This window comes from Onychostoma macrolepis, chromosome 16 (assembly GCF_012432095.1).
Source record: "Onychostoma macrolepis isolate SWU-2019 chromosome 16, ASM1243209v1, whole genome shotgun sequence".
In the NCBI taxonomy this organism is placed as follows: domain Eukaryota; kingdom Metazoa; phylum Chordata; class Actinopteri; order Cypriniformes; family Cyprinidae; genus Onychostoma; species Onychostoma macrolepis.
Window position 1 is genome coordinate 11060774 of NC_081170.1, and position 21431 is coordinate 11082204.

General features: G+C 34.8%; 1 protein-coding gene across 1 annotated transcript; it reads right to left on the reverse strand.

Annotated features, from left to right (window-relative positions):
* Nucleotides 1-1425: 1425 nt before the first annotated feature.
* On the reverse strand, nucleotides 1426-20475 carry si:ch211-1i11.3 (mitogen-activated protein kinase kinase kinase 5). The gene is made up of 28 exons (XM_058746216.1): nucleotides 19949-20475; nucleotides 19723-19862; nucleotides 18591-18778; nucleotides 18316-18484; nucleotides 17760-17866; nucleotides 17482-17652; nucleotides 16099-16211; nucleotides 15560-15719; nucleotides 14569-14719; nucleotides 14316-14420; nucleotides 14051-14100; nucleotides 12642-12737; nucleotides 12118-12208; nucleotides 10812-10945; nucleotides 10038-10165; nucleotides 8160-8296; nucleotides 7953-8058; nucleotides 7707-7864; nucleotides 7146-7341; nucleotides 6015-6177; nucleotides 5734-5902; nucleotides 5415-5597; nucleotides 4937-5042; nucleotides 4583-4823; nucleotides 3820-3938; nucleotides 3265-3353; nucleotides 3040-3116; nucleotides 1426-2684 (listed from the first exon to the last, which is right to left on the reverse strand). Exons 1-28 carry the CDS (start codon nucleotides 20277-20279, stop codon nucleotides 2588-2590), a joined length of 3975 nt encoding a protein of 1324 aa, XP_058602199.1. The 5' UTR covers nucleotides 20280-20475; the 3' UTR covers nucleotides 1426-2587.
* Nucleotides 20476-21431: the final 956 nt, after the last annotated feature.

Consider the following 21431-nt stretch of genomic DNA (forward strand, 5'->3'; position numbering starts at 1 on the left):
ATATATTCCAACAACAAATATATGCCAACAACTTCCCAGTCATTTGTCATGCCAGTTAAGGCTGGAATACACGACTTCTGTACACATTTATGCTCCGATTTGCTGTCTGGATAAGTTGTCACTAGTTGAATAAAGTCAGAGTCAGCCAGCAGATTCTGGCCAGTCAGAGTTGAATCCATCTGGTCGAATGATATTGAACATGTTTGATGGTCTAATTTGACATTTTGTTTTCATTTGTCATGTGTTGCTTGCATCTCAGAAAAAAAGATACAAAAGCTGTCACTGGGGTGGTATCCTTTCTACAGGTACACCTTTTTACCTTTTGAAAGTGTACCGTCCTAGTTTTGTGCCTTTTTTTTTTCTCTTCTGAGAGCATGATGTGTGATCCTCAGTTGTTTAGTGTACGATGCACAGTTTTAATAAAGAACCATTTACAAAGTCTGCAAGCGTATTATGCATCCAGATTTGAAAAGTTGTGTAGTTTATTCCAGCCTTTTATTGAAAAATGCAAGGTATGGCTCACTGAATGACTAGAGAATCCCATCCCACTGATTAGCTCATATCCTTAGGGTGATTCAAAACTTCATGTTCTTGCTTGATCATCGAAGTGGGTGACTGCACCAAAACAGTGCAAACAGCCACACACCTATCAGGGAAAAGGAGGAAATTTCCCTGTGGTAAACTGATCCTCAATCTGGAGGCAGCGGTCAGAGCATGATGTAATAGCTGTTGCTAAGGCAACATAAACAGTTCAGAAACATAAGGAAGCGTGGCTGGAACTGTTAGATCAGCTTCAGTGCATGGCATCACTTCTTCCACACATGACTGTGAACCGCCCATCCACCAAACACACGCTTTGTATTGCCAGTAAGGACTGAAACACATCTCTGAGGAATGTGAATAACGTCAGTGAGATTTCACACTGGAAAATGATGTTACTAATGCTTGTTTGTGCAGATGTTTTGGACTCCATTAAAATAATATATTTATATGTTCATAAAGTATTCAGATACTGCACCTCTGCAGCAGCCTCTACATATACAATTAAAATAACATATTCTGAGAAATGAAATGCACATTCGTCCAGATGAATAATGTGGATTTAAGGAAGCTTGTCAAAAATCTGGCTTCATTAAAAATGAATTGCTAATACGGTTACTCAGATGTTTAGCAGGAGTCATCAGACTATCACGGTGTGGCTGGGTTTGCATACTGTGATATCTTATATGACAATATCATTACTAACATTTTTCCTCGTTTAAAAAATGCAATAGTTGACATCAAATACAATTTTGGAAAGTTGACATCCTGTCCGTTGCAACATACTAAACTCCATATTAAAATATTTTTAACAACAATTACTAATTATTTTCTTGTTGCTATTATTATCTCACATGAATTGAAGGATTACATGGAATATTTGTGTGTTTAAAAATGCATTTGATATCACATAAGACCATTCAAAAAGAACAAGAAAGAAATGTAGACCAGTAACCATTTCCTTTCACTTGTACATTCATATTAAAAGCTTTATTTCTAAAATAAATTAATAAATTTTAGTTTACTTTTTTGTAGTTTAGCTGTCTGTAAGGGTAGGTAATATTTAGTATTTAGTAAGAACGGACAATTCATAAATACAAATATTTTTGTACCCTGTACAGTATATACACAACTCAATACCCTGCACAATAACATATGATTTTAGCATAAATATTTCACACATTATAGAACTTTATATCCATAAAAAATATATATTGAATCTCTTTCTAAATGTAACATCTGAGTAGTGCTGTCAAACGATTAATCACATCCAAAATAAGTTTTTGTTTGCATGTGTGTATTTTGTGTATATTTATTATGTATATATAAATACACACGCATACAGTTTTTATTTTGAAAATATTTACATTCATATAATTTATATTATAAATAAACATTTAATATAAACAACACATTTTTCTAAAGTATATACTGTACATGCATGTGTGTGTATTTAAATATACACAGCACACATACATATATTATGTAAACAAAAACATTTATTTTGGATGCGATTAATCGTTTGACAGCACTACATTTGAGAGACTGAATGTTCTCAAACTATTCTGAGATTGTACGCTACCATTCAAATGTTTGGGGTCATTAAGTTTTTTTTTTTAATAACAAGTTTTATTCAGCAAGCACATTCAATTCATAGAGTGACAGTAAAGACATTTATAATGTTACAAAACATTTATATTTCAAAAAAATTCAAGTAATGTTTCCACAAAAATATTAAGCAGCACAACCCATAATAATTTTCAGCATTGATAATTATAATAAATGTCTCTTGAGCATCAAATCAGCATATTGGAATTATTTCTGAAGACACCGAGTATGGAGTAATGACTACTAAAATAAATGCAGTCTGGAAGAACATGGGAGCCTTCTTTCAAAAACATTCTTGTCAACCCCAAACTTTTGAACAGTAGTGTTTTTTTTAACATAACAAAATAATAGTACCAAAAAAGGCACATACTCTATAAACTGCAAACTCACTGAGCTCATAGCATGTAAAAACTGGTCAAGAGAGAGTCATTCGTGTCTGTTAGAAAATGGCATCTTCGTTGTCCTCTTTCACTGGACTGAGATGAGACTTCCTCTGCTTGGAGATGGCACCCCACAAACGACACAGCATCCCGCCTCTGAGTAACAAATGCATGAACACAGATTTACGGCACATTATACAGAAGTGTTCAAAAGACTGTAATCACTATGTTTTTCTAGCAATTTTATTTAGCAAGGCATTAAACTGATCATTTATTTTGTTACAATTTTATTTTATTTTTTCAAATAACCGTTGTTCTTTTGAGCTTTCTAACTATAATAAATAAATAAGCATTCTGCATAAGAGCTACCTTCAAAATCATAAAAAATAAAACTTACAGACCCCAAACAGCAGTGTATATATGATTTCTTTAATGAAATATAGAATTTTAACTATATCTCCTGGAGCTTGGCAGATTATTCCTGTTCAGTACGGATGTCTAAAGGACTTACTTGATGCCACAGTACTGCAGATCATCTCTGCAGGCGAGATGGAGGAGACTCTCCAAGGTGAACTCATGAAAAACAAGCTTTATGAAATCAAAGAACAGGCAATCACTAATCAACTTCAATATTTTTAGTTTTTAAGCAAGCTTTCACTGTTAGAAGTCTATAAATATGAATTAGCAAATCAAAGCTTGTGGTCAAAAAAAATTTTTTTTCCATATTTTCACTCACTATTTCGATGGTTTTCTCATCCACTGGAACACCTCTTAACCAGCGCACCATAGCAGCATTGTGAACATTATGGGGTGAAGGTTTATTATCTGTGGGAAGAATAAACATATCACACAATGTTACTATGGATGCATAATTAGCATATTTACAGTAATGTTACTGTCATATGCTATTACAAAAAAAAAGGTCACTACAAAATGTATTGTTTCTAAAACACTTCCAGAACAGGTATTATATCTATAGAAGTACATCTTGTGAAAACGCAAGCCCCGAGGGTCATGCATAAAATTGGGTTGGTTGAAAATGGGTAACTCTTATAAGCAATTACAGGGCGTGTTCTTTATGAGTCTCAAAATCTCCTCCCAGAACTAAAGACAAGCAGTGGCATGTGGAGTGGATGTGAATAAATGTGACACACATTGCTCCGTGGTCACACCTTTTGATTGCCTCAGGCGAGAACTTTCTCTAGTATGGAGGAAGAACTTTAAAAACAATCGTTTAGTGGTAAATACAGTGCTTATTTCAGAAGCTATAGTTGAAAAAAACACGATTAACCTGCCACTGCAGACACAGCCCTGACCTCCAGGGCGTTGATGTGCCTTTGTTTGGTCTGAAGTGAGTTCCTCAGAAGCTCCTGGAATTCTTTCTCCTTTTCATTCAGCTGAATTAGCAACCTGGAATGCAATGCGAACAATTCCCAACCGCATGAAATCAGTGTGGTCCTCATTCATTGCCCTCTTGTGGCTACTTTAAAAAAAAAATTAATAAATAAAGCTCCGATAACTGCAGAACTTAGTTTATTCCTCTCATTTTTTAATACTGTAGAAGTGTCATATGCTGGCTGCATATATTAGATTAAAAATTCAGTAACAATCGTAATGTTGTGAAATATTTTTTACAAATTTAAAATGGTTTTCGGCAGCCATTACTCCAGTCTTCAGTGTCATATAATCCTTCAGAAATCATTTTTATTACTTACACACGTCACTTATTATCAATGTTAAAAACAGCTGTTAAATATTTTTGTGGAAACTCATTTTCAGGTTTCAAATTTAATTTTTGTGGATACATTTTCAGGATTCTGATAATAAACGATGGCATTTATTTTGAAAAAATGTGCATCATAAATGTCTTTACTTATACTTTTAATCAATTTAATACATCCTTACTGAATTAAAGTATTATTTTTAAGATAAATTAATAAAACAAATTTACTGAACCCAAACTTTTGAATGGCAGTGTACATTATGCAAGTATTTTATGCATTAAACACTTCAAAAGGTTTGAGAGCAACAAAGAGGGGTAAGGTTTTCAATACCTCCTGGACTCAAGTCGAAGTTCTGATAACTCCTTTGTAAGTGAAGAGTGGCTAGAGATGAGTTCACTAGACAGATTGTTGCATTTGGTGTGACCCTCTTCAGAATTTTGACTGATACCCCATTCCTCCTTGTTCTTCGTGATGGGGGTGACGGTTGTTTCAGAATCGGCCTCTGTGGGCCGCTCGGATTCGGGAGAACTTTCCTCGTTTTCAAACGATGACTGTAGCTGAAGCCGGAGCTCTGAAAAGGGATTTTGAGGGACGGCAATGAAGATATGCAGGTAACAGAAGATTCATGGATGCAGAAAAGCATATGGGATCAATGTTTTAATTGAAATGGTGTCCTTTATGCACCTGGGAGCAAAACCGTGATAGCATCTTGTACAGCCTGCCTCAGCAAGTTGTCCAAAGCAAACATCCAGTGAGGTTTTATTTGTTGTTTCCTCAGGACCTTTTTGACCTACAAACACAAGAGTCGCATATACAGTACATTCAATATTATGAAGGTAAGATTTATGAGTAAATAAATAAATGCACAAATATGTATACAATTTTTACTTTTTAATTACAAATAGATACATTTATATTAAATGTATAGAGAGCAGAAGTAAAATGCCGAAAAAGTAAAGAATGAGTTTAACATTTCAAAAAAAATTTTTTTATTATTTTTAAACCATTTTAACAACAGATTTTTTAACAAATCCCTAACTCTCAGTATGTGCAATAGTAATAATAATTGGCTTTTTTAGTAATTGCAAATGTTGCTAATTAGCCATTAGTTTTAGTTTGAGTTAGGCTTGAAACGGAGTTAAACTGAAAGCAAAGAACATACTGCATCCTGGAAGCTAAAGAGCACCGCCTGCAGGCTGCTGAGAGGCACAGAGGAGTTCAGCAGTCTGGAGCGCAAAGTCAGGAGGCTGTTATTCAGGTGCCTTTTGTCTGGAGAGCGGATGTGCTCTCGGAGGCAGCCAATCAGCTCGCTGATGTGATCTGAGGTGATGCACGGCTCCTCTGCCTGTTAGATGGAATAAAAGGCAAATCTTCACACACGCGTCAATTCAGAATCACTCAAGCATTTAAGAAAGGGCACTGGTGGTGTGGCAGCATTCCACATCTAACACATCCGGTGACATAGTAGTGTGCGAATGTACCTGCGGTAGTGTTTCCTGAATGTTTTGAACTACATTGCTTATGTACTCCATAAGGATCCTATGCAGCGTATCCCTCCGTTCACTGTCCTTTCTCAGCATGAACAGACCTAGATTCTCTCCAGAAACCGCTGGACTTGTAGTCATGTATGCTTGAGGCTCATCTGGCACTCTATCAACAGAAAAATACATACAGCATGAAGGCAAATAAGACATTTCAGGTGCTAGAAGAATGTTTCTTATTATATAATTCCCAGAATTTGGGATCTGATGCATGGACTCACGCCAAAAAGCTGCTGGAGCTGGGTGGACTTTCAGCCATGTCATTTACTTTGAAGGCAGGCTTGGTCCTTCTCAAATCACAAGAGGAGGACAATTCATTGTGTTCAGCATCTGTGTTCTCCACATGCAATGCAATGGGTACGGACATGCTCCTATGAAAGTCTCCTACAAAATAATGACCATATAAACTCAGAATATGCAAATATCCAGTAATTAATATCAAATTACTTACATAATTACTCATAATTCATAAGTGGGTGTTTCTTCAAATGCCTCACATTCAGCTTTGGCACTCTCATGTCCTGGGGTTCATTTTCAGGGGTTATTTTGGGATTTTATCCACTTTTGGCTATATGTAGATCATATAACAACTGCCTGGTTAACTTTTATCACGTCCACATTTTTCAAACGCTTGGAGGACAAATATTCTTTTTTTCAGAAAAAAAAGATAATAATTACACTTAAAGGGATAGTTTCTGTCATTAATTACTCACCCTCATGTCGTTCCAAACCCGTAAGAACTTCGTTCATCTTCGGGAACACAAATTAAGATATTTTTGATTAAATCTAAAAGCTCTCAGACCCTCCATAGACAGCAACACAACTGCAATGTTCTCGGATTTAATCAAAAATATCTTCTTAAGTAAATAAGGTCTTATGGGTTTGGAACAACATGAGGGTGAGTAATTAATGACAGAATTTTCATTTTTGGGTGAACTAACCCTTTAAAAATATAAAACTTAATTAAAAAAATTAAATAAATTATAAATGAATGAATAAAATAAAATAAAAGTGAAATAAAACAAAATGTATACAAATAAATAATTAAAAATACATAAAATCATGCTCTTATAAAATAATTAAGTAATTTAATTATGAATGAATAACTTATTAAATAAATTAATAATAGAATTACAAATAAATAATACTATGAATAAATAAGTAAACAAAAATGGATTTCTTCAGCATTACGAATGAACATTGCTGGACATAAGTAGACCAAAAAAAGTGAGTGTTTAGAGAGAAGGGTTTATTTCCAAAAGGCCAAAAGCAGCCAAAGCTGAAGAAACACCCATTTAAAGCTGTTGATTTTAAAGTGTCAGAGATTTATAGACGCGGTTCTACAAGCTCACCGACAGGTTCTTTCAGAGTGTTTTCAGACTGAGGCTTTGCCCTTTTCCTGGGACTGGCCTTCAGAAAGCTGTTCTTCAGGAGCTCTGAAGCTGTGGCTCTCTTGTCTGGGTTGGGTTCAAAGCAGCACATGATGAAGCCTTTAGCTTCCTCTGACATGCACTCCGGCACTGTGGGATGGATCTTAAACATTCCCACCTGTAGGGGGACAGTTATTAAACCTGATGAGATTCTTTGTTAGAGATATTAACATTTAGGCTTGAGTATGCAAACACTTCTAGCTACAAAAATGTGCCAGAAAGTAATTCGTAACAGCAGCAGTTTTGCAGCATCAGTCTTTTCCACAATGGGCGCTTTAGCAGACATTAGCGTAAACTGTCTTCCTCTTGCATACCAGTTATTTGTCTGGCCTAACCGTGACATTATTAAATACGCATTGAGCATGAAATTCAATTGAGAATGTGAGAATGGAATGTAAATAAACTTCACAGTTCATTTAACATGGTTATATAACCATCAGCTTAAAATAGCACTCAGATTCCTGCTTCAAAAACCTTCAGCACCTTAAACATGGCTGCTTGAGGACTTCCCAGCTCATGAAAAGGTGGCTTCCCTGTGGCCATTTCTATGATGGTGCAACCCAAAGACCATATATCAGCCGGTTTGCCATAGCCACGAGGACCTTGGTCGATGATTTCTGGAGCCATGTACTGCAGAGTGCCTGTGGACGAATGAATCAGGAGGAGTTTGAAAAGCAAACACACAAAAGTACATGATGTAATGTGAGAAGTATGTGCTAGGAGACTCACCTGTGAATGTCTCTGTGCATGGATTGATTCCTGCTAGTCTCTTAGAAGTACCAAAATCTGATATCTTGAGCAGTCCGCTGTATGTATTTATCAAAACATTATCACCCTGGTGAGATGAAAAGTAATGGCATGTGATCATGAAAATTGCAGCTGAAATTTTCATAAATTTAGTCTGAAAGCAACGGCAGCACTGTCATCTATTTATACCTTAATATCTCTATGTACGATCTGATTATCGTGGAGATATTTCAGCCCTTCAAGAATCTGCTTGGTATAGAAGACAACGGTCGCCTCATTATCTTTAAGAGGCCCCCACTTTGATCGTAAGAGAGAAGACAAACTTCCTGTGAAGGAAGAAAAAACAAGTGAATACATTTTAAAATCATACACTGTGTATTCACATGCACATAAATAAATATAAAATGTTAGTAAAATATATTAAAAATTACCATAATGAATACAATAGATAAATAATAGAAGAGATCATGATTTTTTTATAACATCTAAAACTCATCGACATTCTTAAAATATAATAACTGTATTTATGTTGATTTAATGCTCTATTTTCAACAATCTAATGTTAAATTACTTCAAATTAAAAATGTCAATACACTACAGTTCTAAAATTGGAGCTAAGAAATATTTTTTTCTTTAAAAGAAATATACTTTTATTCAGCAAGGACACATTAAACTAATCAAAAAGGGCCAGTAAAACATTTATAACGTTACAAAAATTCAAATAAATATTGTTCTTTTAATGGTTCCATTCATTTAAAAAAAATTCAGAGAAAAATGTATCACAGCTTCCACAAAAATTTGAAGCAGCACAATTGTTTTTTCATTTCAGTATGGTGACGTATTTCCAATTGAAACCGAACACTGAATAGAGGGCGGGGTTTATTTTTGCGCTTCTCCTCTCATCTCTCACTCACAGCAAACTAACTGTTGGAGGGGCGTGGTTAAGCATATTCTTCGGAGAAGGAATGCAAATGATCAGATTTTGATTAAAGATTACAAAGACAAATGTTTTTTCAGTGTATTAACTTGCACTGGTTAATTGTTCACCTTATAACTAGCAATGTTCACTAACAAAATAAATATTGTAAATTTTGATTTCATGCAGACTTTAACACTGATAATAATAAAAAATGTTTCATGAGCACCAATTGCATGAGCAGCATATTGGAATAATTTCTGAAGGATCACGTGATACTGCAGACAAGAAAAGTTGGCTGCTGAAAATTACATTTTGCGATCACAGGAATAAATGACAAAATATATATACACTACATATACTATGCTCTAGAAAAAAAATATTTTAAATAGTAATAATATTTCACAATATTACTTTTTACTGTATTTTTAATGCAATAACATGCAGCCTTGGAGAGTATAAGACAAAACATTTTATTTATTTATTTTTTTAAATCTTATCAACCCCAAAACTTCTGAATGGTGGTTCAATATTTATTTCCCTCGAGTCCATGTGAGTGTGCACATCTTACAGTATGCCTTATCAAGGCAAAAAAAATAATAATAATAATAATTTATATATGAATACTTTTAATTTTTTTTTAGGGGTATTACCATCTGACAAACTGAACATGTAAAAGTAGATTTTTTTTTGTCATTTTTAAGGGGTACACTGATCTTGCCACAAAGATCTACAGTAATATAATTTCCTATTTTCTGACATTGGCAAACTAAAGCTGGTCAAATATTAATAATATTTTAAAGTAACTACTTCACTACAAACTGCTCAACTTTTTTTCATGACTCAGTATAGTCTATGTATAGTCTTCATATAGGAGGTGTAGGACCAAACACATCAATGAGTGTTACGTCACTGACCCATAAATAACTCGGAGGTGAATTCTCTGAACTGGTCCGTGCTGTTCAGTATAGCACATTTCAATTACGCTCTCAGCTGGAGATCTTCCCACACATGAACATTACACACAACACACCCTTCCTTAGAACCAAGGATTTCTCAATAGACTTTACGAAAACCAACATTTCCCAATGTCATCAAAAAGGAAAAGTTAAACGGTTATGACAGAGAACAATTAGCACAGCATGCCACACCTCCAGGAACCTCCTCCATGAAGATCTTAATGAAGCCATCCTCACTGACCGATCCCAAATACTGAACAATATTCCTGTGCTTCAGCCTCTTGTGTAGCGCAATCTCCTCATGGAGTGGTTGAGAGTAGCTAAGACCCAGAAAAAAAGAGAGACACCAAAATGGTAGACAAAAAGTAAATATTATGATCATCTAAGCTATGTAGTTCTGACCACGATCATAAGGGTTTTATGGGCATATTTGGTAAAAACAGTCAAGCACAAGACTTGGATCACATGGAGAGGTCTACATCTGCTAACTGTCCATGTGAGGACAGTTTAAACAAGCATCAGTCCTGCGGACAAACATCACTGGGCCGTGGGGACCTTTGAACATGGTCAGAGGTCAACAAACAAGCACTGGATTTCTACTGAAGCAGATCAACAATGTATACACAGTTCAAAAGTGACGTAAATCTTCTATTAAAAGGTTAAATGTAAAGGTCATATATACATAACTATTATTTTTTATTTGATTTATTAATGTGTTCACTGTTTAACATATGAAATTATTCATACATTTTATAAATTTTATCATTATCATCATATAGTAATTTTATGTTTATGTTTTAAAAGTTGTGAATCTTATAGTATATTTTCAATGTACACTGTTACGTAATATATATACACAAGTTCTTTTATCTTTTTGATTCTTCATACAGCTAAACTGATAAGAAACATATTCTAAATTATGCATTCCACTAGAAAAATCAAAGCAATGGAAAAACAAGTTCATACGTGCTGTCCTTCTCTGGGATCTCTTTGATTGCGATGCGCACTTGATTGCTAGGATCCCGTCCAGCATACACCACTCCATAGGTTCCTTTCCCTAGCACCACCTTGTCTCCATTCTCATTCCTCTCATAAATGTACTGAAATATATTTTTAAAGAAATTGTTACTTTTATTCATCAAGGATGCATTAAATTGATCAAAAGTGACAGCAAAGACATTGATAATGCTACAAAAGATTTGTTTCAAATAAATACTGTTCTTTTGTACTTTCCATTAATCAAAGAATCCTAAAAAATGTATTACGGTTTCAACACAACTGTTTTAAACATTGATAATAATAAGTAGTGTGACACTAAAGGAACATAATACAATCACATAAATTACATTTGAAAAGATATTCAAATAAAAAAACAGAAATGTTAAATTGCAATAATATTTCACAACATTGCTGTTTTTACTGCATTTTTCATTAAATAAGTTTAGTCTTGGTGATTATAAGAGACAAAACATTTTAAAAAATCGTTTCAACCTCAAACTTTTGAACGGTAATTAATTAACAGACATTTAATTAAGCAATGGTTAAAGATGAAGCAAAAATTAAAGTTAAAAGAACATGTATGCCCAATGCTTGTTAAAAAAAACAGCAAAACATTACATTACATTTCACACTTAACTGCTATATTCAACAAGTACTAAACTGGCACTAAGAACACATGATAGCAGGAAGTAGGTTTAAACGTGGAATTATGGCAATTCTAAAGATTGTAAAAGAAAAAGAAAACAGGCAGATATCACAGTTGCATTATGGTACTGTCTGTCATATAGTGGTACCATATTTACAGTCTGCAACATAAAACTACATTTGGAATGATCCACATTGAAGGAAACTATTTGACCATAAAATGTCAAGTCAAGTCACCATTATTTCTATAGCGGTTACAGATACAGTACAGATTGTGTCAAAGCAGCTTCATGGTAATAAACAGGAAAACAGCAGAATCAATTGACATTAAATATCCTGACTGGCACAGTCCAAGCCATGAGAAATGAATCAACTAATTGGTTAAATCAAAACTAAACTAAGGACTCTGAGGTTTTCAAATATATCTCAGGTCTGTTCAACTCAATAATATCATCCGATTCTACCATGAGTCTACATCAGCGGAAGTCATTTTAAGGGTTGTATTTCAAGGATAAGATAAAAACAGCTGCTTAATCAGCCAAGTGCACATTTTTACTAATGCTGAACATGGTTACTAGACTGAACAAACAATGAGAGGTGATATGATATTCATGGGGATTTCTCTCACCTCTAAATCTCCTTCTCCTCCCCTGATTGGACTGGAATCTTCTACGGGACTTTCTGTGTGATTCAACAGAGAGTTGACCAGATCAGAGAACCTGACAAGCAACACACAAATTATAGGGTTTGAGAATATGTTCAATGGAAAAATCTTTCATTGCTACACATGATATTTCAGCAAAGCATTTCCTTTATGATGTTAAAATGCACTTAATCATTTTGCCATTGCATAATTGCTTAATGCTTATTTCATTGGAACAATGGCAAGTTCATAAAATGAGGTCAAACGTGACTTACCGAACCTGATACAACAGGATACATGGGAAAATAATATGACATGTATTTTAAAGGCTCAGTAAATAGTGCCCACAGCACCTCTGAAGTTTAGATTCAGATTATTCTTAAAACAAATTCACAGAACATAATCTTTTAAGAGTTCATTCTCTGTCAAAACAATCATGACACTAGAGCTCTTCCCTCATGTTGTCCTTGGCAGCGTGTTTAAGCAATGTGCCGATGGGAGGAGCTCACCCTTTACAATGAAGATCGCTGGGAAAGTACAACTGAAAGTCATCTGAATTGTACAGGACATACAAAAAGCAGCTCCGCTCGTCAAACTTGGAGATGCTGCAAGAGTGGAATAAAAATAAAACATCAAAGATAATGGGTCAAGCCATTTTACACCATTTGAAACTGATCAAAATACAGCGATTCAGTTTGTAGTCCTAAAACTCAAGAGCCGTGGTTTCCCTTGGGAATTTATAAGTAAAATCATTTTTATACATATATATAACATTTAATATTTAAAAAGTGAATTTTTGACATTTTAAAGTGAAAGTGAAAAGTGACACATGGCCAAGAATGGTGACCCATACTCGGAATTTGTGCTCTGCATTTTACCCATCCAAAGTGCACACACACACACCAGTGAACACACACACACCGGAGCAGTGGGCAGCCATTTATGCTGCGGCGCCCAGGGAGCAGTTGTGGGTACGGTGCCTTGCTCAAGGGCACCTCAGTCGTGGTTTTGAGGGTGGAGAGAGCACTGAAGCACTGGACCCCACCTACAATTCCTGCCGGACCTGAGACTCTCTAACCATTAGGCCACGACTTCCCAATAAATGATATTAAATTAAATTAAAAATGCAACCATGTGAATCTGACAACTGTTGTAGTGCTGTAACCCACAATGGTTTCAAAAGTTTTAGGTGAATATGTAATTAAATGCGTCATATAAAACATTTGAAACTCTCTTTAAATAATGTCAATCAAATATTTAAATTTGAAGCAATATTTTAACATTCACTGGATTGCAAATAAGCCTTCCAGGATGGCCTACAAATTGACAATGATTGAACAGCTAATTGCAACTCTAAAACATTTTAATGACAAATACAACACTATATACTTTACAAAAAAAAAACAAAAAAAAACAGACAAATTTAATTTAGTTAAGATGCCTTAGAAAATGGAATCATGTTCAGATAAACAAATAATGCACATCTGTGTGGAAATACTAATAATGCCAGGAATACAAACCCTTCCTGGAGCTATTTATGCATAACTGAAATTATTTTTTAACTATGGGTCAATCTGACCTTAAATATTAACATTCCGTGTCATTTATTTTGCAACATTAGCTCTAAACAAGACGTCTGTTGCCCTAAGGGCTGGAAATAGGAACAAAATCAGAAAGAAAAAGAACAGACAGAAACTTATAGCTTAAAAGCTGGAAAGAGGATAACAGGCGTCAACCAGGCCAAGCAGCAAGTGAGGAAGTTTAAAAAAAAGGCCTATTCAGAGAAAGTCACTGGGCTGTGGCCAAAACAGAGCAGCCCTAGTGGGAATATAAACTGCTGCAAGCTTGGAAATGGAAAACAGAAAGAAGAAAAAAAAAAAAAAGTGGAAATGACAGTATTCCCATAAGTGCACAGTACCTTACTCCACGAATCGCAGATGCTGGGAAAGTCCACTCATGAAGACCTTTCTGGGAAAGCCAAATAACAAATTACAGTCCCACAGACATGTACACAATGTTGAATTTTACAGCATAAAGCATTGGGTCACCCCGCCTTCCGTAATGTTAAACGATGCCTATCTATCACATAAATAATGTAATAGCATGGAAACTCCACTGCGTGACAACACACACTGCAGCCTGCACAACATGTGCAAAAAGCATCAAGGGTCAAGGGTGTTTACCTCGAGTGGAGTGATGTGTCTCAGCTGCACTGTACGGCTGTCATCTTCTTCACTTACGCTTATTATACTAGGTTGGAAGACTTTAGTGGGCTCCAGAATCAGAACCTAAAAAAGATGTATATTTTGAGCCTGTTTATGTCTCCACCTTTTTGGCCTTTCCTTTAATTGTTGTTGAAGCTAAGTGAAACAAGCTGTCTCTTGCACAGTAGGGTAACGTTGTACCCATGAGAAGGGAGAAAAGAAGCAGTCTTACTGGGCAGCGCGCTGTGGAAACGGTAGGCTTGCATGCCTGCACCATTAACTCCATCCAAAAGTCCACACTTTCCTGTTTAGGATGACTGATGTTTCGAGGTTTGGCAAACTGCTTGTACAGTATATATGTCTCCATGATGGATGCAACATACCTGTTTTAAGGGATAAATCTTATTTAGGTTTGTGCAGTTATTCAAGATTAATTTAAACTTGAAATACCACCTTCATGTTTTGTCACTATAATCTGATTCCTTTTTAATTCTATTTATTGAGGGTGTTTCTCATGCAATTTATTGATTTAATCTGTATATTGTGTAATTAATTATATTAAAAATAATAATAAATTGATAGGCCTAGTTCTTTTTTATGGCTTTCTTAATGCTAAAAATAGACATTTAGTAGATTTTGAACATAAAACTTAGGGCTTTAAATGTAAATGTAAATTAATTTGGAACCACACTTTTATTATTTATTTTTATATTTATATTTTTTTTGAAGAGTTTTATTCAGTAAAAAGAAATTAAAAAAAAATTAGTGCTGTCAAACGATTAATCACATCCCAAAAAAAGGTTTTTGTTTACATAATATATGTGTGTGTACTGTGTATATTTATTATGTATATATAAATACACAAAAACCTTGAAAATATTTTAAGTATTTACATGTATATATTTACATTCATATAATTTATATTATATTTAAAATATATTTAATATATAAACAGCATATTTTTCTGAAATATATACACATGCATGTGTGTGTATTTATATATACATAATACACATACACAGTACACACACATATTATGTAAACAAATTTTTTTATTTGTTGATCAATCGTTTGACAGCAAAAATTAAAAAATATATATTAATAAATATATTTTTACATGAATGAAAATCATTCCAATAATATTCATTAATAGTTATAACTTAAATTCTTAACTTCACACTACCTTAAATAAAGCTAAATAAACATTTGCTTTCTTTACTCACCACATTGGCGCATTGAGCCTGTAGAGTTTCTCAGAAGCTTCTACGACTTTCTTGTGCTCATTTGCCAAGATTCCAGCCCCCAGATAAAAACCCACATCCCAGTAGTCCTGCATTTTCTCTAGACTGCCTTTCCTGCCCAGCAGGCTACTGAGTGTGACACCTGCACAATGCACAAAAAACACAAAAACACAGTAATAAAAACTCTGTTTGGTAAATGAATGAAGAGTGGGAGTCATGCATGTAAAGTGTAAAAGCAAGGCAACACCTGTTTAACCACCTCAAACTGTTACTTTCTCACATTCTCTATTCACATACTTTGTATAATCATGCATTCATGTTCAACGCCTGAAGCATCTGTATCATACAAGTAGGCCACTAAATATCAGTTTCTATACACTAGCCTGCTATACAGAAAAGACCATGCAATAGCCCACAAAGCACTACTGCACAAGATATGTAGACCAAACCATGAACCATCTCACTGTTTAAAGTGCTCACAACCAGAGCAGTGAAGCTAGATGAGGGACACACAAACACACCGATTTTCCGAAGTTCAATAGAGGTGTCGAATTCATGCCCAGCAGCTATCTGAAGCACAACGTTATTGATTCCGGAGTGCAAAGATGGTTCAATCTCAAAAGCCTTTCCATACCTGCAGGACAACATAAAGGTAGAAACACAAGACATCATTACTGTAAATGGAATATTAGAGAAATTAGCACTACCACAAACAAGACTGCATCTCTGCTTGAACCACAGTGATAAAATTTGCACACAAAAATGTTATTAAAATTTTATTAAAAATTATTTTCTCTCATTTTTAGTAAAAGAAAATATCTAAACATGATTTAAGCCAGACAAATACACATGAGAAGCAAAACTGTATTAAATTGTATTTGTCTCAGGGCATATATTAGGAAATTATTTTATTTTTCTTACCCCATTGCACATTTTTATGTATTTTGTTTGTTTGTTTAAAGCATAAATCTGCTTAATTTGCTCCAGCACTCCCAAGAAAAACCAAAGCATCCCCATAGCACCCCCATAAAAAACGAAATAAAATAAAACATTTGACTCATTACAAATGCATAACTGCTGCAATACAACGTGACGTGATTTGCAGTTGCACATAATGTCAGCATTATATTTTAAAAATGGATCAGTTCCTTGTGCCAAGTAGGCCTGCCCCGACTAAAGATTTTCCTAATCAACTAGTTGCACATTTATATTAAATTGATTAGTATAATAACCTACTAAACCATCCTTTAATAATACACATTTAGGCGTATTATAGCCTATTCCGCGCTCAAGCACACACATAAAGCTTGCCGCAAAGCTAAAGTAATGTTTATGAATGCATCGGGGGAAAAGAAGACATTTTAATTATTTATTAATAATTCATTGTTGTGACGCGCTCCATTCACAGAGACTGCATGAGATGGCAGAAATCACATCCAAAAATGACAGAGTATTTTAAGTTCTTTCCGCGGGAGGAAAAAATAAAAAAGACAATAGGCTAAGCGCGATAATACTCCCACACTCCTCACAAACATTTGAAATGCGCATATATAGAGAGTTTATTATTCATATGAAAAATAATAATAATAATAACAACCTGTTTTGGTCATATTTACTATTAATTGCCCAGCTCCCCCTGTCATTGATCTAGCACCCTCTCAGCACCTGCGTTCAAAATTCTCTGTTTGCATATTTGTACTGGAATGCAAGACAAAACTACTGACCAGTTTTTGGAAGCGTGTGCAAACCACTGGATTATTAATTAACTTTTATTTACATTATTTCAGATGCTGTCCATAGCACTATACAGTGAAGTGGATGTTTATAAATGTGTGCAACAGACATAAAGATCAACAGTCTTGTGGTGATTATGTCGAACAAGAGAATAATTTGTAATGACTCACCAGTAACAAGCTTGATCTCTGCTGTTTGTGTCTTTGAAGCCCGAACTCAGGAACATGTCCTTGTAGATGCGCCCGCACAGGCAGTACACATCTGAGGCCACGGTGCCCCCTGATTCCACGATGGGTAAAATGAGCTTTAAAGCTTTGGCACGATCACCAGGGTGATTCCTCCTTTAAACACATTTCAAAATGTTTTGTAAGGAACAATATTAATATTTTCCTCAAATAAATGTTTGTTTTTGTGTATTGCATTATTTAAAAAAAAATTAAAAGTTTACCTGTTCAGTGCAAATATATACTGAAACTTGATGTTCTGATGTGCTGTCACCATGCACATGGGCAAATTATTCAAGGTCTCCACTAGATTTATTATGGCGTTGTAGTCCTTGAAACACAGAGAAAGAGAGTTCAATTTCAATGAATTATTCACACATTTCGCTGGCACCTCTAATATTTCACAACCATTGTCAAATATTCTCACTTATTCCTCTGGGTAGACAAGGAATTGCATATAATCAAATTAAATTAAGAACAGGATGCAATTACTTAATGTTTACTATATGACTTATTATATCAAGGACGGTGAGATCTCATTTCTAGAGCTCATTAATAATTAAACAGATTCAGGTGTGCAGCACAGGAACAATCAAAACATTCACACAAAGATATTCTGGCACAAACATGCATTCAAAAATACTGCAAATGTATAAAAAAAGAGCCTGTTTGTTCATATAATATAATAACTGCACAGTATGCTATCTATGTGATCATTCATATTAGCCGTGTTTGTAACTGAAAGTTTAGTGTTGTGCATATGTAACTCTAGTAACTCACTGGGATGTCCCGGTAAGATAGCAGGAGGCTCATAACAATGTCTGGACTCAGAAGCTCCACCGAGTCCAGGCGCTTCTGGATCCGGCCCAGCTCCTGACTCAGGGCCTGTCCGGTGAAGTGCTCTCGGGCCAAACGGATCTCTCTGCGGATTGCCTCGTGGAGGTATTCGCTATGAGGCAAGAGTGTGTTAAACGTTAATTCACACAATTTGAAAGCAGCATCTAGCAACTGACTTCCAGGAAAAGAAAATGCGCAAAAATGCATCACATTCCTACCTAGAATTAATGTGAACACTCTCCAGCAACTTGACCAGTCGATCCACCAGAGGGGTCAGCAGGGATTCAATTTTAAAGCTGGAATGGAGGAAATCTTTGATGCCCCTCATCAGTGTGGCATCACAGGCAAATACTTTACCTTGTGGTGACACCATGTAGGGGATAAAAGTGTAGCTCCCACATTGCTCCTAGAATGAAGAATACAGAAGACCAAATGAACACATATGACATAGTACCGGGGCAGGTTGTCACAAAGACGGTCACTTGGTAACTATAATGTTTAGAGTGATAAGTCCAATTACAAATGCTTGTTTTATAAAGCAGTGTTTTTTGTATGTTAGTTTCAAACATCTAGGTAAATACTTAAATTGCAATTTTATTTGTAAATTCTACTATCCAAATTGTGCCCTAAATATCAATATCATTATATTTTGTAATAAATGTTGGTAAACATGTTCACAATAAAAACCAACAACTATTTAATGAAAATTTTACTGAAAGGTCAAACTGTGTTTTCAGGAAAATGTTTTTTTTTTCTTATTTGTCTTACTTGAAGAATAAATCTAAAAAATTAAGTGATGTTTGTTTGCAATTATCATGTTATGAGAAAAATACATATTTTATGTGTGTGTGTACGTGTATACATACATACACACACATATATAAATACACACATATTACTGGAAAGCAGGACACAAATATTTGTATTTTAGAACAAGGATATTTTCAATAAAAAGAATATTTGGGTTAAGCAGTCACATGCTTACAGTCACATAATTTTATACAAAAATTTGCATCTTGTGTTGGCCAAAATGGTTCGATATTTATGTATGTTCCAATTTATGCTGTATTATTAATCACTTCATGTTTCATAATAGTAGTACTGTTTAAATAGAAGATCCCATTATGACAACTTTCCCCACATAGCATGACAACATTGTTGTCAAAGTACTACTTTTTTTTGGTTGCCAAGTCTTTAAGGTTTGCATCAAACTGTCATTCAAAATTATACTCACACTGAGAAATATTCAATGGTATAAAAAGTGACAACTAGCGCCGGTGTACTTCATGGTGACTTTCAAAAACAACCTTACACTTTCTGAAGGATGTTTGTGTGTGCGTTGTGTCTCACCTTCACAACTTGAAGATCGTCTTCTCGTTTGTTACAATACAGGATGACATTATTGGTCATACTGAAACTCTCCCTGACACCCAGGTGATAAAACAGAGACGGCTGGCAGATTGTGTTATTCATCTCCACCACGACAACATCTAAACACAGTTCAAATAACAACCGCTTACAAATGCACTCTGGAAATATTCCTGAAAATCCCAGATATGTACGTGCCACAACTTGCCTGCGTTGTAGAAAGTGTCCAGAATTTCAGTGGTGCCCAACGCAATGCGCTCATAAGACATGCTCTTCAGCACCGCATGCGCGTCTGCGCAAGCTTCTTTAAGACATGTCAGTGAAAGATTCGCCTCAGTTTGAGGCGGAGACCCGTCGTCAACGGCGATATACACCACGGATAAAGCCCTAGTCCGACTCCGCGGGGATATTACGCCTTTACTCCCGCCGCCGATTTCGAGAGCCAAAGGATCCTGCCATAAACTTCCAGCTGAAACTCGCACTGGATCCTTTCTCTTGGTGTCGTGCAGGCTCATGCGCCTGCGTTCAGTCGTATACATGGTGCAGGTCGAAAACAGTGCCTAGCTAATTAAAAAATCATCCTGTGACCGCGTCCTGGACATGCCTTCACTATGGCGTTAAAACTAATTTTTGCCAGGTAAGACTCTGAGGAGGATCCTTTTGGACGCGCCCTCCTCCGGTTCCCCGCCTCCTAGTGTAGCGCTCCACAGCTGTGCGACCTCTGCCTGCAACACGCTGCAAAAAAATAAAAAATAAAAAAACTTCACCAATGACATGGATAAACTTTTAATGACATGGACATTTTTTACAAACAAACAAATATATATATATATATATATATATATATATGTGTGTGTGTGTGTGTGTGTGTGTGTGTGTGTGCGTATAAAGAACGATTGCAGATTGTAAACGGCTCACTATTAAAAGTATTAGTATAAAAATATAAAAGAAGCTTTATTTTTATTTTTCATGTCTCATATTTCATAACACAATTTTTGTCTCCTTGGTAGACAAATACATTTTGGAGCAAAAAATAAAGAAATACAATTTTGGCAGAGGCAAAAATGTTTGTTGTGATGTCTAAAAAAATCTATTATTTTATTTTATTTTTGAAATAATTGTTTGTTCCACTTTTTTTTAATTAATCATAGTTTTAAAGATGCAATTGTATTTTTATCACAATGCATTCTGTTTCACACATTTACATTTAACAGACTAAATTAAATAAATATACAATCAAATAATAAAGAAAATAGAACTGCAACGAATAAAATGTATAATAAACAAATAAGGATGTGAAATAACATGTGAAATACAAATGCACCTTAAAATGAAAAACTTTATGGAAAACAAACTGAAATACACACCTTGAAATAAAATCAATATATATACAATATATAATAATGAAAAATGACTACAAAATATAAACACGGTGTGTTTTTTATATAAAAAAAGAAAAGTGAACTGAGATACATGATATACACTTCACTGTACTTTTATTTATTTATTGCAACATTACATAATGTTTCAATAAATGTATTATATATGTTATATTTAGTATGCAATTCATTGGTCAGGATTTCTGCATAATTTTTTTTGTTATTGTTAACCTGTTCAGATAAATAAAAGAAACAAAACAACTCGTTTAGTGTTTATTCCAGTGAACAAACTTGCACTACAGAATAGATAAC

Excerpts from the sequence above, each read along its gene's own strand:
- si:ch211-1i11.3 (XM_058746216.1), bottom strand. The coding sequence starts at position 20,279 with ATGTATACGACTGAACGCAGGCGCATGAGCCTGCACGACACCAAGAGA. Across the intron at positions 5,903-6,014 it reads AGCTCCAGCAGCTTTTTGGC|AGTGCCAGATGAGCCTCAAG; the intron begins GTGAGTCCATGC and ends TTCTGTTGATAG. Across the intron at positions 4,824-4,936 it reads TATCACGGTTTTGCTCCCAG|AGCTCCGGCTTCAGCTACAG; the intron begins GTGCATAAAGGA and ends ATCCCTTTTCAG.